Source organism: Eulemur rufifrons, chromosome 20, assembly GCF_041146395.1.
Source record: "Eulemur rufifrons isolate Redbay chromosome 20, OSU_ERuf_1, whole genome shotgun sequence".
NCBI classification, from domain to species: Eukaryota; Metazoa; Chordata; class Mammalia; order Primates; family Lemuridae; genus Eulemur; species Eulemur rufifrons.
In genome coordinates, this window is record NC_091002.1 from 2,259,425 (window position 1) to 2,273,226 (window position 13,802).

General features: G+C 49.6%; 1 protein-coding gene across 2 annotated transcripts in view; it reads left to right on the plus strand.

Annotated features, from left to right (window-relative positions):
• Positions 1-231: 231 nt before the first annotated feature.
• Positions 232-13,802, plus strand: part of STK32B (serine/threonine kinase 32B) — a 230,401-nt gene continuing 216,830 nt past the window's right edge. The window contains exon 1 of one of the 2 annotated variants that reach the window (XM_069496004.1): positions 232-365. In XM_069496004.1, coding sequence (XP_069352105.1) covers positions 247-365 — 119 coding nt within the window. In that variant the 5' untranslated portion in view covers positions 232-246. The remainder of the gene's footprint in view (positions 366-13,802) is intronic. The other variant, XM_069496003.1, reaches the window with a different exon arrangement.

Below are 13,802 nucleotides of genomic sequence, written 5' to 3' on the forward strand. Positions count from 1 at the left end.
CTAGTGTAAGTATTTAGTGAGCGGATGAATTTGGCCCAGTTCTCCATTTCACAGATGTAGAGGTTGTGGCGCTAACTCAGCCAGAGCTGCTTTGCTAGCAAGTTTTCAGAACAGAGACTTGAGTCCAGGACTAGAGATCGGCGGGGGATTGACTTTTCTTCTCCTTCCTTTTTAATTGCTGGCCTGAATGTTCTCCCCTTTGCTGTCGCTCAGGTGTGCATCGTGCAGAAGCGAGACACTAAGAAGATGTATGCAATGAAGTACATGAACAAGCAGAAGTGCATCGAGAGGGATGAAGTGCGGAACGTCTTCAGGGAACTGCAGATCATGCAGGGGCTGGAGCACCCCTTCCTGGTCAACCTGTGGTGAGTGCGTCTGTTCGAGACTCCCGTGGCCCCCCAGTGTGCAGCCAAGTGCTGGGAGGAATCATCTGTGCTGCAAAGGGAAAGGAATGACATTTTCTGGGTTCAGATATTCTTAAGTGTGTCGTAGAGTACATTTTCTGATGAATCTTCAAGGATGTGCTTCATTTTAATTCCGTGCTCTTATCTGATGAATCAGAGTTGAAATGGATTCAGAAGAGAGGGTTTTGTATATTTGAGAAGCTGTGTGGAATGTTTTAGGAGAATGCCAAATAGAGCCTGCTAAAGGAGTTCAGCGTTTTGGAAAATCGCACCCACAGAGCTGATGGCAAGAAGGGCCACTTGGGACCCATGTTTTATTCCACTCAAGATAGCTGCCCAGCATGGACACGCTAAATTCTGAGTTCTGAATGCAGCCCACGAGGCCTGCCGTGACTCATGTGCCAGAACTTTCTCTCCTTTCCATCCTTGGCTATTACTCCACTTTAAATTTGCACCCTAGAACACCCCTGCCTCTGTCCCCTTGCACGTGGCATCTCCTCTTCCTGACACTCTCCCGTCTCCACTAGCACCAGTGTCCCCTCACCAGCTCCTGTGCATTCCGGGCACCCGGCTTGGGAAGCCCTGGGGCCAGGAGCCTTTGCTGGCCTGGTGAGTGCACCTCACGATCTCTGCCGCGCCACGCACTTGACCCAAGCAGCCTTTACCACAGTGAACCCAGATTATCAGGTTACTCATCTGTCCTCACTAGGAAATCACTTGCTGCTTGGAACTCAGGTCTCTGTTTCTGGGGCCTAACACAGTGCCAGACACACTGGAGGCACTTGCCAATGTGTCCTCAGCTGGATTTTGTTGAAGGGGAGAGGATAGGCCACTTTAGGAAACAAATTTCAACTGTTCCATTCAGCAGCTCAGCTGACTGTTTATCTTGAGAGTGACAGCAGCGACCCTGGCGGGGGACGTCCGTCTTTGCCCAGGTTCCTTCCTGTCACTCTGATCCTGTCTCTTCATACTTAGAAGCACTGTGAACACTGGGTGATAGGGGAACAGGAGGAATACGATTGTCCTGTTGGAGAAAATCAAGGTGTGTGTGGCAGATGCACAGACTCAGGCATTTCCATGGGAAAAAGCAAACTGGATGTCGTACATCCCAGTCTGAGTAACAGCTGAAAGTTTTTCATGTCTCTGGGCAGTGATCTCAACCAGCGGTCCCCAACCTTTTTGGCACCAGGCACCAGTTCTATGGAAGACAATTTTTCCATGGATGCGGGAGGGGAGTTGGGGGGTGGCTGTAAATACAGATGAAGCCTCACTCACTCGCCCGCTGCTCACCTCCCGCTGTGTGGCCCGGTTCCTAACAGGCCGTGGACCAGTGCTGGTCTGCACCCCGGGGGTGGGGACTGCAGAGGAAAACACTTCAGTTGTTTGGGAGAAATACACCCCTTTGTGTTTAGATTGCTATGCAAGACAATTTTTAAAAAGTAAATTTCTAATTGGAAAAGCAACATATGTTCATCGGAAAATATAGAAAATAAAATACATAAGAAAGCATCAATTGTCCAGAATCAAATCATGCCCAGATTACATTTTAGTTCTTTTTGTACTCCTTTTCTTACATTTTTTATATTAATGACATATGACTGTATGTGTTATTGATATAAAAACCAGGCACAATGATTTTGTCTTCTGCTTTTTCAAATTAATAGTGTGGTAAGGGGCCCTGTCTCCTTATTATTGCAAACTCTTTGTCTATCATTTTTAATGGCTACATAATAGTCCACTTTGGCAAAGTACATAAACCATCAAACCCTTATCCTGTCTTATAGGTTACTTGGGGCTGTTTCTAATTATTTTGACAATGTAAATACTACTTAGATGAATATCTCTGAGCCTAAATAGGTTCAGAAGAGTCTCCTTAGAGTGGACCAGCAGGATCAGGTGCATAACTGGGTTTGTTTGTTAAAGGAGAAAGATTATGTTGGAGCATCCACTTGTTGGGCACTGTTTTTTGATGCTCTGTTCATGTTCTCTAAGATACCAACAGATTAATGGCAAATACCTGTTGGTTACATGAAAGGGCTGTAAATAAGAAAATTCTGTGCAAGTGTTGGCTTCTATTGGCATTATATTTCCATCGTAAACAAGAAGGGAATGAATCTATTGCTGCATTTTGTAGTCACTTCCCAAACTCTTTGAGCCTCAATTTCTCACTTGTTAATGGACATAATAATGCCATATTTGTGACTGTTTCAAGAATTAACTGAAAAGAAAATATATGAAAGTATATTTTCTGTAAATAAAAATTTTGTTCACTTTAAGAGGTTATATATGTACGTATGTATATGTATGATAATGGATGAAAAGGTGAGTAGATTATAGATACATAAATGATAGACAAATGATGGATTTGATATAGATGCTAGATTATAGATAGATAGTGACATTAATAGGTAGATAGACAGAGATAAATAATGGTCCTTCAAGCTACAGGTTAAAAGAGAAAGGCCATCATTCCTTGGTCAGTGCCGAGCACTTTATATACTGTATGGGTCAGGATTTACTTAGTTATAGGGAAGAGAAACACATTTGCTTAAGCACAAAAGGGAATTTTTTTGGCTTTTATAACTAAAAACTGTAGAGTTAGAGCTGACTTTGGTCTCTCCCTCTGTTTCCCCTTCTTTCCCTGTATTAGCTTTATTTTCAGAGCCATAACTCATGTTGACCCCTGGTAGATCTAGTTTCTCCTACTAGCTGAACAGCCCCCAGAGGCTGAAGGTCACGGGTCACGTGCCCATCCCTGGCACAGTGGAGGAGGGGCAGGAGGTTGCCCCACTGTGTCTCATGAGCAGAGAGTGGGGGAAAGGGCTCTCCAGGGGGACATTCAGAGCTGTTTCCAGAAGCAGACGGGTGGAGTCTGTTCTAGCCGCATGGTCGGTACCTGCTACCCCCACACTACATCCTTGTCCAGGAGTCTTCGTGTCAACTCTGCCCGTGTCTCAGGAAGGGAAAGCAGGGCTCCAGGCAGCTCATTGCCCGGTGACTCTCGATTCAGACTCAAGACCATCCTGCCGTGCCCTGATGTTTTCAGTTCTTATCAGGAAATGACCTCTGACATTTACTGGATACTTTATATGTGTCTCTCTGAATTTCTCTGATGCTCCTAACAGCCTCATTAATTTCCTGCTGTTATCTTACTATTATTGGTCCCATTTCACAGATGGGGCAACTGAGTCATGCCACTAGTAAGTGGAGGACATGGGGCTAGAAACCAGGCTGTCTGGCTTCGTGGCCCACACTTGTCCCCCCTCTCCCACAGCTGCTGTGATGGGGCCTGGCCCTTCCCTGCTGAGCCTGCTGCAGCCCACCCTCCCTGCTATATCCCTCCCCCACCCGGGCTTCTGTTTGGCTGCTTCTCTCACCTGCTGGGGTGCACCATCTGTAGGGTTCAAAAGGACACCACCACTTTATATTAATTATATGTCAGCGTTTCATCTCATTACATGGAGGGTGAATTATTGTAGCCTTGGAAATCCTGACTGCACACCTTCTCATTATTCTTTTTTGCTGACATGCTCTGTAACTGGCACAGGCTAAGGCCCTGCATTGATTAGCTTTCATGACAATTTTGCCTCTAAAGAATGAATGATTTGTGCTCCCAAGCCTGTGGTGATCCGAGTTGAATTGTCAAGTGCAATATTTTCACCTGTTCTAATGAAAAGCTGTTTAACTCTCTTGGGCTTAAGACAACCAAGGCAGAGGAGAAAGAGAAAGAAAAATCACATCCCAGAGAGTGAGGGAGGCTTGTTATTGGGAGCCCTGGTGGGGTGGGGAGTTGAAGGTCTGACTTCCTGGGTTCTAATCCCAGCTCTGCGTCTGGCCAGCTAAGAGGCTGCTATGACCAAATTGTGTCCCCCAGCTCCAGATTCACATGTTGGAGCCCTACCTCCCAATGCAACTGGAGATAGGGACTTTAAGAGGTAATTACAGCTAAATGAAGTCATAAGGGTGGCATGCTAATCTTATAGGACTGTGGCCTTGTAAGAAGAGGAAGAGAGAAAGAAAGAGCTCACAGCAAGAAGGTTGCCGTCTGCAAGGCAGGAAGAGAGCCCTCACCAGAACCCCACTGTGCCGGCACCCTCACCACGGACTTTCAGCCTCCAGAACTGTGAGAAGTAAAGTTCTGTTGTTTAAGGCCGCCTGTCTGATTCTCTGTATGTCAGCCTGAGCTGACTACTGCGGAGGCCTTGAGAGAAGCTGATTTGCCCTCGTGCATCTCAGGCTGCTTATTTGTAAAATGGGAACAAAAGGGTAAGGATGTCGTAGTGTTGTTCTACGGATTAAGCAGGGTGATACATAACAGGCACCCACACGGTCTTGGACATTGGTAACCACCCCATAAAGGGTCTGCATTGGTATTGGCATTACAGGCCCACCTCGGAGATGCCACAGGTTCAGTTCCAGACCACAGCAGTAAAGCAAATATTGCAATAATGCAAGTCAAACACATTTTTTGATTTCTAAATGCATATTAAAGTTGTTTATATTATACGATAGTCTTTTTTTTTTTTTTTGAGACAGAGTCTCGCTCTGTCGCCTGGGCTAGAGTGCACTGATGTCATTGTGGCTCACAGCAACCTCAAAGTCCTGGGCTCAAGTGATCTTCCTGCCTCAGCCTTCTGAGTAGCTGTGACTACAGGCATGTGCCACCATGCCCAGCCTATACTCTAGTCTATTAAATGTGCAATAGAATTATGTCCTCTAATACCTAAAAAACTGTGAGCATGCCTGGCAGGATAGGATGAGAAAGATACCTAGAGTCCATTTAAATAGCTCTCAGAGCAGGTGTAGGTTTCTAGAACCTTCTTTGAGTGGCAATGGAATGAGTCAATGCACAGCTGTTTACATGCCATTCTAAGCCAAGAAAGAACCACTTAGATCAGTGGCTAAATTTTAAGCATTGAGATTTTTCATTAAAATAAAACTACATAAGTATTTAAAGGCAGAGCTGCTCTGGCTGAAGCAGGAGGGCAGGGAAAGAAATTGGAGGAGGACAGAGGCTGGAAACCCCCAGGGGAGCCTTTGGCAAAGGAACAAGCCCTTGATGAACAATTGCCAGCGGCCGAGCAGCGTCACTCCCATCAATGTCCCCATCGCTGGCCTTGACCGCTGTCACAGCCTCCTGACTGGCATTTCAACGTCCGCCACAGCTGCCCATCCCCAGCCTGCCCTCCACAGGGCAGATCTCATCAAAGTGTAAATCTGCGCCTGCTACTCCTCTGCGGAAAGCAGCACGGTGGCTCTGCAATGCACACAGAACAAGTGTTTTCCCATGACCTGGACTCTAACGCCACGTCCAGTCTCACGCCTGACACCCACGCCTGCTGCTGTCTTTGGACCCGATTTTGTTCCGTCCGTGGAACCACTGATTCGTGGTATCCGTAATGCATCTTGCTGCTCTCATCTCTGCGAGCCAGGCACTTGCTGTGCCGTCTTCCTGGAGCACGGTCTCTTCTGTGCTCACTGTGAGAACTTCTGCTCATCCTCCCACGGGAATCTGTTCATGAAGCAGATGTTTACTGGGCTCTTCTTGGGTACCGGGCACCGTCCTAATTTCTAAGAGTACAGAGATAAGAGACGCAGTGTGGCTCCTGCCCTCTTGGAATGCTAGTCCAGCTGTCACCTCCTGCCTCGTGCCTCCTCGGGGTGCATGCCACCACCTCATGCCACCACCCGCGCCTGGTGGTGCCTTCTCCTGGACCCTGCTATGGTACAAGGAGGCTCTGTTGCATTCATCTGCTGATGTGTCCGCTTCCTCCGCTGGCAGCGAGCTGCTTGGGGAAGAGAACCAGGCCTTACTCATCTGTCTCCCCATGATCTGATGTTCAGTAGATTCATTCACCAGGTGCTGTTAAGGGCCTCCAACGTGCCAGGTGCTGTACTCGACCCTGGTGGCAGAACCACCCTGTCTTTCCAGAGCTTACAGGTGAGAGCGGACAGACGCTACCTGACAGGTGCCTATGCTTCTCTGCTCTCTTCCCTCCAACTTGAGTAGTCATGGTGCTTTGGGGTCCTGGGGAAAGTTAACTAATTATAGAGATCTCAAACATCCACCATCCCCTGGGGAGCAAATGATGTCCTGGGCCATCCCCGACACACAGAGATGGAGGGTGCTCCTGGGAGTCTTCCCGAGTCCAGTCAGTAAGGTCTTCTTCAGTCTCCTGGGATGCTCCCATCACCATGGCGACTTCCGCAATAAAAGGGGTAAGAGGTGATGCTGTCTTGTCCTTACAATTCCAGCATTCGTAGCGTCATGGTAACTTCATCGTGTGCTTTAAAGATGCCAGATCTCCAACATTTTCTTTGCAAGTGGCATGGGTTGGGGCTGTGAGTGTGGGTCACAGGCTGTGCTCAGCTGCACCCTGACACTCAGTGGGCCGGCACCGAGCCACGCAGAGGGCTGCATGAGGAGCCAGAGGACAGGCTGTGCAGAGACAGGGCCCAGGGAAGACGTTGGCTCTGCTGTGCCAAGCAGTTCCTGCAGGTGAATGGAGGATCCCACAGTCTATCAGGGGGCCGTGGGATTTGCCAAGGTCATGTGGAAGAGCCAGGACTCTTCAGACCTGTGGGCTCTTTGGGGTGCTCTGCTGCTGCAGCATGACACCTTCTTGTACCCAGTTTTCTAACTGCTCCTCATGTTTTCCCACATGTCTTTCTGAAACTAGAACTCTCTTTGGTCCATGGGATTTGTTAAGTTCATCCCACACCTATGCAATAATAGCAGTAACAGCACCATCTAATGATCACCTGTGGTGCACAGCTCTCTTCGTATTTTATCATGATTAATCCTCAGAACTATCTTGCAAGGTGGCTGCTATTATCTCCAGTTTACAGTGGAGAATCTGAGGACTCGTGGGTTAAGTTATTTGTGCAAGACACATAGCTAACATGAGGCAGTGTTGGGATTAGAAGCAATGATGTGCTGGTAAACGTTCAACAACCAGCTCTTCTGGGGTGGGGCCGGGCTAGGGGAGGAACAGGCCCTGATTTGTAGCATTTGCTGATTTTTGTGGTGTAAATACTCTTTTAACGGTTCATTTCAAACTAACAGCGTGAGGTCAACCAGCTTGTAAAGGGAGGGGCTGGTGCCCAACAATGGATGATTCTCAAAGTTAGCTATAATTATTGTCAAACTTTGCATCCCTGATTAGTTGCTGAGAATGTAATTCCCTAGGAGTCAGTCAACACACTGGATCTGAAAGTCTTGAAACATACATTGAAGACACATTTCAGAATTTATACCACTGGACAAGCAATCTGTGGGAACGCCTCCTTCACCACCTTCTCGCCAGCTAATTTGCTAATGTGATGGGGGGAGATGGTACCTTCTAGTTGTTTTAATGCACATGCCTTTGATTCCCAATAGTACAGATACTTTTCTTCGGATTGTTGGCCACGTGTTCAATAAATACTTTCTGAAGGAATGCATATTTGACTTGGGCCCTGAAGTGCAAGTGGGAGGAGGCTCTTAAGCTTCAGCCCTGGGGCAGGGTCTGTCTGGCAGGAGTGGAGGGCAGAAACAGACCCAGCATATTCAGCCACGTGGTCCAATTTAATCTTGGTGGCCGTGGGGTCACCCTGTCATGCTCTGTCCTGAAGAGGCAGGGGTTCAAAAGGCAGAAGAGAGGAGGGAGGGGGCACCAAGCACAGGGGCTGACGGGCACAAAGGCCCGGGGGCTTGGCCCGTGCCGCCCAGACAGCCCGTCCTCACTTCGCATTTAGTTGGCACTGGCTGTTTGAGAGACACAATGGCAGATCTCGGTGTCAGGCTGGTTTAAAATCCCAGCCGTGCACAGTGTTTATACAGAGGTGGCTGATCCTGCCTTTCCCTCCTGATTATGCGCTTCTGTGTGAGGCGCAGTGAAAGGGAAAATCAGCCTAACCCACTCTGACAATTTCCACTTTGTCCACACCCTCCAGGTCTGCACTGGGAGTAATGAGATTTCTGATGAGCCGTGAGTCAGTCCCAGGTTTTGTGTCTGGATATTCATCTCGCGGGAATCCTGGGCCTTACAGAGACCCTTTGCGGGACATTATAAAGGAGATTGGTGGCCGAGGCTGCCCTTCTCAACCACAAGTCCAGCTAAAGGCAGAGCATGAGATGAGTATCATTTTAATTAAGGATGCAAGGTGGTTATTTGTACAGAAGCAAGGCAAGTGAGGCAGAGCGACGTGCATCAGCATCGTGCAGAAAGTAGAAAGACTAATAAGGTGTAGACAGGAAAAGTACCGCAGGGACCTATTTTAATGAATATGTTAAGTGCTTGTCATTAGCATATCTTTGTTGCTATGTGACCAAGTACTCCTGAATATTGAAAAACCTGTTGGTATTTTGTGTGGTTTTGAACTGCTGCCTCCAATCTTGCTTGCATTATAAGTCAGCTCTGCAGAGACTTCCTTTTCCTCTCTGAATTTCTGCATGTTCCAAATCAGCGGAGCCACCTTAATAAGATTTTATCCCACCTCTTTAAATTAAGTTTTCTGTTCACTTCTCTTTGGCTTTCCAACTTGACTAAGCTTTAAAACGTTATTAAAATAGTCCACCCCACTGTGTGCTCCACAAATCCTGGCCTGCTCGTAGCTTCCAACACCAGATGTTTTCCTACAGTTGTCCAGGTCTTTGTATGTGCTGTTCCATTTTCCTGAATTTTCTCCCACTCTGCCCACCTGGTGAGCTCTTATTTATGCCACAAAACCCTGCCCACTGCTCCTCTGTTAAGCCTTCCCCACTTCCATTTGAGAGATGCCTTTCTTGAATTGAGTGCTTGGGGAAAAAAATTACTTTTCCTGGGGAACTGGAGTGCTTCCTCCTTGCTGATAATGAATACTTGTGTGTCTGGCTGCGTCATCCTCTTCCCTCTGGTTGAAAGAAAGCCCCGAGCTAAACCACCTCTAGGACACATGGTGCCGTTAGGGACAGAGACCCTGAAGACAGGCTGGCCCGAATGTGAATCTCAGGTCACCAGTTGCAAGACTTTGGACATCTACTGAGCCTCAGTTTCATCATCTGTAAAATGGGAATGATATCTAGTTCTTAGATTTAAAACATGTTATTAAATGCCTGATGGCTCTCAGCACGTTGAAGAATCTCGGTATACATGTGTTCCTCTCCCCTTCTCTTTCGTTGCCTTGCTTTCCACTTGACATTATAATTCCTTGGCCCAAACTCTGTTTCTATTTTTATCATCAATTTGTTTTCTATGTTTATGTTGTAAGTCACCTAAAGTCACTTGTGGAAGGGGCCAAAATATACTGAAATCAACGATTCTACTTTTAAAGTGGCATTGTTTGCCAGGGAGTGTGACACCCATGCCTCCCACACGCTGCCCTTGTCCTCCAGGGTCAGGACGGCGCACAGGCCCATGGGGGTCCCACAGCAGATGGGAGAGAATGGCTTTATTGATACATTGGCAAACCCCCCACACCTCACTGCACTGTTCTGCCAAAAACAGGTTTGGAAAACTTGGCTTAGGCTCAAGGCCAAAATGGAAACTTCTTCCTCTAGCTCAAGTCTAGTTGTAGGATCCGGGAGCTCAGGTGTCGCTACAGAAATAGGCAAAAGTGAGACAAGTAGACCCCGAATGTATTCGCCCAAACCGCCCCTCAGCAGCTCTGACTGCCCCGAGCTGCACGTCAATGGGGCGGCTTCGCGAACTCCGGGCGCTGGGGCCCCATCCCTCCGGCTTCCATTGATCTGCGGCCAGAGCGCAGGTAACTGCAGGGCTCCCCGGTGAGTCCGAGGGGATCCAGGGTTGTAACTCCTGAGCCACTGAGCCCTCAGCACACAAGTGGCACCACTGAGTGGGCGCAGGCAGCGGAGGCCAGGCCTCTCCTCCGGACCCTGGAAATGAAGGAATGGCTGGCAGGAAAATGCAGCGCGGCTTGCTTTTTTATCGAGTGATGCCACCCACTAGTAAAACACGGCTCAGCAAATGGACATCAGGCTCCCTTCAACTGTGTGGGTCTCCCCGCCCCTTTCAGGGGGGTGTGAGTGAACGGGAAGGAGAGACTGTTCTCAGCAATGTTCTGGAGGGGGGAGGGCCAGCGCTCCCTGAACCGAAAGGCAGCGTTGCCCACGGAGACGCCGGTGTCCTTGTCCCTGTAACTAACCCTGGGAGGTCTCAGCCCTGCGGGTTTCTGTGGGGCCTGGTGGGTGGGAGGGGCAGGGCTGCCTCAGTGTAGCCACAGCCATGGAAGCTTCCAGCACAGCCTCTTGCTTCAGAAAAGGTTCCTTTCCATGTCCACACACAGCTCAGTGATTGGGGTACCAGTTACACTCCCCAGTTATTGTACCCCACTCCCAAAGGAGGAGGGGCAAGGAAGGAAGCGGAGTGCTCCTGCCCAGGGCACTCTTGGGGAAAGGCCTTGTAGCTGCCCGTCCTCTGGCACTGCCCAAGCTGACGGGCAGAGCACACGGAGCTATTTCTACCTGTGGGGCTCCCAGTCCCTGAAGTGCAGGGGTCAGCAAGGGACGCTACCTGCACGTCAGCCCCAGGGCTGATGGGTAACATCTCCTCCCGTGTCTGTCATTTCAGGAGTCCCCTCGAGGGACCTGAGGCGACATGGAACTATAGACGTTCATCCTGGAAGTAGATGGGTGTTGACGGAACCGGCTTATTCACTACCTCAGCTTAGAATGTGCCCTGTGGTCACCAATACTTTGATTTAGGAAGCAGATCGCACCATGTGGAATCGCAGAGAGGCTGGGGCGTTGGCGAATGGGGAACCCGAACTGGAGTCCTAGCCCTTGCACTTGGCAGCTGTGTGGCCTTGGGCAAGTTAGCCAGCCTCTCTGGCTTCAGTTTCATTCTTCTCTGAAAAGAGGGAAGTATTTCTTGTTGCGGTGATACGTAAATAAAACTATGATATATAAAGTGTACCCTACTTAGGACAAGGTGCTCCACAAAGGGCCACCCCGCCATCCTGTCTTACCCAAATCCATCTCTTTAGAGTATCCTTTGGTGATTTTTCTTCCTGACTGATTAAATTACTGGAATTTTTGTTTGTGACATTCACTCATTCACTCATTCATCTGCTCGTTAATTCACTTCATAAGCAATTTGCACATTCTGTTCCCTCTGCCTGGAATGCAGCTCTTTCCCCTCCCCCACCCATGGCAGCTGTGGCCCTTAACACGTGTCTCTCCTCTCGAAGGGCGGCTCATCGCCCCCTTCCCCGCCTGCCCCTCCAGCGTTCTCCCCGCACACTCGTGTCTCCCCTGTCACAAGTGCTGCTGTGACCTCACAAGGCTGGGCCAGCCCTTTGATCAGTGCTGTTTCTCACGGGAAGTTCAGTGAGGACAGGAACAAGTTCCTTTGCTCTCACTATTATATCCTCAGTGCCTCCATACCACCTGGCACATAAGAGGTAGTCATCATTCACTGCAGCCTAGAAGTTCCACGCTTCCATTTCTGATTTTCATGTTTCCAAGCCGAATCTGTTGGTTCTCCACCCAGATCCCTTCAGAGCAGTCCTTCCATCCTGTGTGCGTCGCCTCCAAGGGAACTACCCACACCTTTTTCAGGGACCACCCTTGCATCCTGCAGTTGCTATGGCAACTTGTGGCACACCCACAATGCCTGGGAGTTCACACGCCTGCCCGCCTACCCCTGCCCCGGCAGCCTGCCAGTGACCGGTGGGCCAGGACTGTGAAAGCCCAGCTCTTTTGCATGGAGGTGCAATGTCATGATGTGCTCTCCGGAGCACCCTGTCGGTCAGGCTGAGGCTCGGACTTGCCTGACACCACGCCATAGCTTCTTTCCCCTGCTGGTCTCCTGGGAGCACTCCTTAAAGAGTCACTTGTGGATGAGCCCTCATCTTCTCAGAGTCTGCATTGAGAAGGACCCAACTGAGAAAATCGTGTATTTGAAAGGCCACAAACCTAGTAGAATCGTAGGACTCCAGAGCTGGCTGGAGTCCTAGATAATAACTAGTGAGACCTCCATCATTCATTCACGGAACACATGCTCTGCGCTGGGACCGCACTGGGGTAAAGATGGGAAGCTTTGTCTGAGGTCACAGAACACACAAGTGGTAGTGACGGGACAAGAACCCGAGTCTCCTGGTTCTTGGGCACTGTTTAGTCTGGGCTCTGGCTCTCCGTCCTCCTCTACGGACCAACCTCTGGAGGGGGTAGCAGGAGGGTTCTCAAGCCTCCTCTCTCTTCGCCTCCTATCATGGCTGATTCTAAGAGTCACTTGGCTGGGCTAAGGGATGCCTAGGTAGCTGGTAAAACATTATTTCTGGGTGTGTCTATGAGGGTGTTTCCAGAAGAGGTCAGCATTTGAATCAGAAGGCTGGGTAAAGTAAAGCAGGTCACCCTCACCAACGTGGCAGACAGGCACGTCTAGTCCCTTGAGGGCCCAGTAGAACAAAAGAAGGAGGAAGAGCGCCTTTTCCCTGCAAATCTGAGCAGGGATAGCCACATTCTCCTGCCCCTGGGCACTGGAGCTCCTGGGACTCCGACTGAATTCACCGCGGCTTTCCCAGTCACTGGCTTGCAAATGGTGGGACTTCTTGGACTCCATGATCCTGAGAGCCAGTTCCTACAATAAATCTCCTCTTATGTCTATGAATCTTTTACTGGTTCTGTTTCTCTGCGGACCCTTACTAATACACCTCCCCTCCTTCCTGCTCTGCAAAGACAAGGCGAGGGTCAGAGCGCGCAGAGACACGGAGGAGAAGCGACCCCCTGCGCTCGGGGTGGTCTGGGTCCAGCTGTAATTTCAGAGATGTGGGTGGAGGGGTGGAGGTGACAGGGAGTAGAGAAGTGACAGCAGGGACCGTGGTAGACCAGGATTTGTGTGTGTGTGTGCGTGTGTGCACGCATGTGTAGGACAACTTGAGCCGGGAAGGCCGCCTGGAACTGGGCAGTGCCCACGTTCTCTACTCGGGGCCTTAGGGAGAAACCCTGCCTTGGAGGAATTCTCTCTCACTGACTCTCATCCCTTTGCTCTCTCCTTCAGAAAATACTGGAACACAAGGTCAGGGTGGGACCCCAGGGCAAAGGAATGGAAGAGGCTTTCCTTCAGGCCACTTGGGCCATGTCCACCACGGTCAGAGGGGGTAGTCTCAGCACCAGGCGGCCCAGCCCGGTTCAGTCAACGCCGGGTGAAGACCTTCCAGCCGGGCTGGACCGAAGAGCTCTGTGGTGCTGAGCCAGCAGATTTGGCTTGGAGCGTCCCCTTTGCTGTTTCCTGCTGTAGCCTGTGACAGTGAGAGGGAGGTAGTTACGGGTTGTGGTCAAATATCTTCCTACGTCGTCATGCCCAGCAGAGAGACAAAAAGCACAAACAACCCTCACAATCCAATGGAAGCTACAACTTTCTTCCCTTACGGTGATTAGCAGGAACCTTCCCTTTGACTCCCTATTTTCCCTCCGCA